The following is a 4,343-nucleotide window of genomic DNA, read 5'->3' on the forward strand; positions in this document are numbered from 1 at the left end:
GTCACTCAAATTTGCGTAAAGTATGCAATTGTGTCCTCCAACGTTTTTTCTTGTTAAAAAGCATATAACACATTAGACAATTTCACCCCTAACCATTACGTTCAAGCTTCGCCACTGCTAGGACTCATGGTTCAACAACTGTTTAATCAAATGGTCTGGCTAACATTGACTCAAACATCTGTTGGAAAAGTAAAACCAATTTTTAAAAAAAAAAAAAAAAAATGAACATCCAAGAAGATAAAATACCATATGACCATATTCCCTCTCCTTATATTCCAAAAAACAGGAAAAAAATTATAAAAAAATAACCTTACAAACTGAAGAGGACATTACATTTAAATGAAGATGACAATATTCCCTCTTTGTATTCCACAAAATCATTAGATTTTAATGAAGAGACAAACTGAAAATTCTTTAAAAGTCGTACAGGAACTTCTCAAACAATGGTTGTTCATCTGCATCTAAACACACTGCCAATGACATACTCCTATCATTGTTTGGGCTTGGTAGAACATATATGGTGCCCTCATATAATATTACTGCTGGTCCCATAAACACTGGCCGGCCCCACCCGAAATCTGCATCATGTACTGGCAACCGTGTCCACGTGTTTATATTTAAATTTGGGCTAGCAAAGTAACTAGGACCACGAATTAAAGCAGACAAATCTGGCTGCACCTCAAGGTAATCGATTGCAGATCTCAGATAGTCGTTATCCATTTTTTCCAATGTGGTTCGAATCAAAGATGCCGCACTGGTCAACGGTTGTGTCGTGAGGTCAGCTGATTTAGCAACTGGTGTGGCGGTGAAAACAACATTGCCTAGGTAGCCTGGTGGGAGTTGGGGGCTCAATCTGGACCGTCCATCTGTAGCAACATACAATTTGGTCAGTTGGTCTTCAGGGAGCCCACGAGCCTTGCAAGCACACCGCCATAAATGAGCCGCCAGGATCTCGTACGTGCTATAAGTTGTGTTGCCGCCTTCATTCTTAGTGGTGGCTTTGAGAGCATTGATTTGATCAAACGTAAGCTTTAAAATGGTTGTGGACGGCTTTCGGGATTTGGTGGTTTGTGAGGTGGGTCCCATGGACGGAGGAAGGTGGTACTCAACATGGTCAAAAATGGGGGTGGGTGGTTCGCGTGCACGAAGAAGTGTCCGGTCAATGAACGGGGGAATTGCGATCGAGAGACCACGAGCCATGTCGGACCATGTATTGATGAAATGTAGAGAAGATAAACCATCTGCAAGTGTATGAAAAACACCACAACCAAGCCCAACTCCTCCACATTTGAAATGAGTTACCTGTTTACCACAAATCAACCATGGTTAGATTAAAAAAGATTGACTTTTGAAAGTCAAATTGAATTACAGCCAGAAAAGTGATTAACCAATAACCATCAACCATTTGAGCAATAAATGAGTCTGGTTTTGGGAGTATTTAAATCTCTAGTTAACCCTATTTATTATTGTGCTCTAAAAAGTCAAAATAAACATTCAAGTTCCACCCAATTCTTTATTCACACTTTTGTAACTAATGTGCTTCTATAATTTTCTAGGTCCCCAACTGAATGGTGTAAAAACGTTATCCAACTTCACATAGCCATAATTGATTTATAGAGCCCAGACGAACTTTCTTATATAGAATGGGCCCCTACTATAACAGGCCCATTATTATAAAGTACACAAATATTCCCCTTTCTGGTAGCTTGAAAGGAGAAAAACTTTATTTGTGGTTAACTATTTCTAATCAGAGTTGGTTTAATTTGGAGTATGATGTTAGATACAGAATTGGATTTCTATACCTAACACCTCGTGCTTTTCTTGCTTTGATAGATACAAGTAAAACCTATAAATAAATATAACGTATATATATGGTTGACCAATATGTTGTCTTTTTACTATGCTCCAAATGAGATGATGGGAACACAAAATGAAGACATTATAAATGGTCCATGTATGTTTTTTTGGTACATTCACATCATGTTGCTTTGTTCTTAAGATATGGTAGTAAAAATAGTCTAATCACCCCAACATAAGGACCATAATTGTGTTTTAACATGCATTATTATACATTAAATTGCAAATTACCCAACAATAATTGATAAAATATTAAGTAAAATGTTGACATATATTCGATATATATGATTTATTATATATTATATGTATCAAAGTAAACAAATAAGTACTTCCAACAAATTACTCCGTATTATAATACGGAGTAACAAATTAGTACATTTGGGAAGAGTTTGGGGTTGCGTTTAAATGATGATTTTTTAATAATCACGTTTTCAAATTGTAATTAATCAGAAATTAGTGTTTGGTTAGTAAAAATTAGAAATCAATTTTATCACGACATCAATGACATTAAATAATTCGATATTTTAGGTTAACTTTAAGTAATTCAATAATTTTTATGAATGTCCGTTTTAGTAATTTTTACTTATTAAATTATCAAATAATCTAATTTATCAAACACTAAAATTGTTGGGAAGTTATCCCACATCGGTTATGGACAAAAACAAATGTACGCATATAAGTCAAAGGGAAGTCCCTCTATCACCAATTTGTTTTAGAATCACCGATTGTTTTTAGAAAAAGATGGACTCTTGAACTTATATGTTATACATGTTGGGCTATACGATTTGTCAATTCTGTTATGGTATTAGAGCTTAGGTGGACGGTTTGTTCTACAGCGAGTCCGAGTCAGGACCCCATGAGTGTGCCGCCTGTCGCTACAAAGAGATTGAGTCAGGCCTTCTTCTTGCCGCCATCTCTACAACCGTTCCACGCCTCGATGTGAGGGGAGTGTTGGGAAGTTATACCACATCGGTAATGGACAAAAATAAATGTATGCATATAAGTCAAAGGGAAGTCCCTCAATCCAAACACCTCGTAGCCCTCAAATTTTCAATATTAACATAATTCAAATCTTTTTATACATATCTGAATCTGATGTCTTAATTCCATCAACTCATCTAGCACTACTAGCACACATAAGTCATTCTTAATGCACATCTAAACAAGAGTGAGAAATAATCAACTTCTATTGAACTTAAACACATTGTAATGAAAAATGAATCACGATTAGTAAAAGAAAAATCCAACTTAAGTATCCTAGACTAAAAAGTTCCAAAAGCAAGAAATTATGTAAACTAGGGACCAATAATGAAAAAATAGAAGTTGAAGAACCAAAAGTGTAAATATTCACAAAACACGGTCGAGCTCAAGAAAAGCATATCATACCTGTGCAAAAAATAACGGGAACGATGAAATGTCACCGGAGTAATCAACCGTAGGCGTAAGTTGCCGGAGCTCCGGAGACGGTGTAAACTCACCGAAATCATCCAACGTTGCATCTGACTCAGCTTCAATAAACAAAACACCCTCATCATTACAATTAATTACAACTCTACCATTATCATCTTTACTTAATCTTCCGGCCATTGGATAAAAAGAAACAAGCACATCAGCTAACGCTTTTTTCATAATGGATGGATCAAAGAAATTTGAAGTGCCATTTGGACGGTAAAAATAAACGGTTAAAATATGAATTCTACCAACAACTAAATCTAAGTTAGAAGTCCATATGTGGTTGGAGGATAGTACTGTAGGCTTTGAAGGTTGTACAAATGAGGATTTAGTGATATTGATTTTCATTAATTTTGAAACGTTTTCATTCACCATTGTAAGTGGGTAGGTAGGGGTTTGGAAAATGAGATGAAGAAAGTGAAGTTTTTTATATGAATGAATATGAATAAAAACTATTTTATGAATATTGACAGAGGTTTATGTAAAGGGGTGTGTGTATTTATATGTTGTAAGAGGTGGTAGGTGTACATTTTAGAAGATGCCAAAATGTATAGCCAGCTTATTAGTTAGTACGATTACTATTTTATAATGATATTCCGTAGTTAAGATTAGAATTTTGAGTGATTTTTGTTTATATTACGGAGTATCTATCTATCTATACATCTATACATACATTATTATAAAGTGCGTGCTTATAATCCTATGTGTCAATTTTTTAATTAATCTGAATTAAATAATATTACGTGTCATTTTTTTAATTAACCTGAATTAAATAATCATACATGTTATTTTCCTTAATTAAACTGAATTAAATAATTAAAACTCCCTAAAATAACTCAGAATTACTCTTCCTTAACTAAATATATGCTTTATATACGTAAATAATAATCATCTTACAAATATTATAAATATAAATATTATATACGTAAATATTAAGTCCATAATCATCTTATCTTAATTTTATAAATATTATATACGTAAATAAAATACTCCAATAATTATCTAAATTAAATACTTATACCTAACATAATAAT

General features: G+C 33.8%; 1 protein-coding gene across 1 annotated transcript; it reads right to left on the reverse strand.

Moving 5' to 3' along the window:
- Nucleotides 1–249: 249 nt before the first annotated feature.
- Nucleotides 250–3,755, reverse strand: LOC139884925 (shikimate O-hydroxycinnamoyltransferase-like). The gene is made up of 2 exons (XM_071868896.1): nucleotides 3,244–3,755; nucleotides 250–1,302 (listed from the first exon to the last, which is right to left on the reverse strand). The coding sequence occupies exons 1-2, from the start codon at nucleotides 3,682–3,684 to the stop codon at nucleotides 415–417; spliced, it is 1,329 nt and encodes a 442-aa protein (XP_071724997.1). The 5' UTR covers nucleotides 3,685–3,755; the 3' UTR covers nucleotides 250–414.
- Nucleotides 3,756–4,343: the final 588 nt, after the last annotated feature.

This window comes from Rutidosis leptorrhynchoides, chromosome 1, assembly GCF_046630445.1.
Source record: "Rutidosis leptorrhynchoides isolate AG116_Rl617_1_P2 chromosome 1, CSIRO_AGI_Rlap_v1, whole genome shotgun sequence".
In the NCBI taxonomy this organism is placed as follows: domain Eukaryota; kingdom Viridiplantae; phylum Streptophyta; class Magnoliopsida; order Asterales; family Asteraceae; genus Rutidosis; species Rutidosis leptorrhynchoides.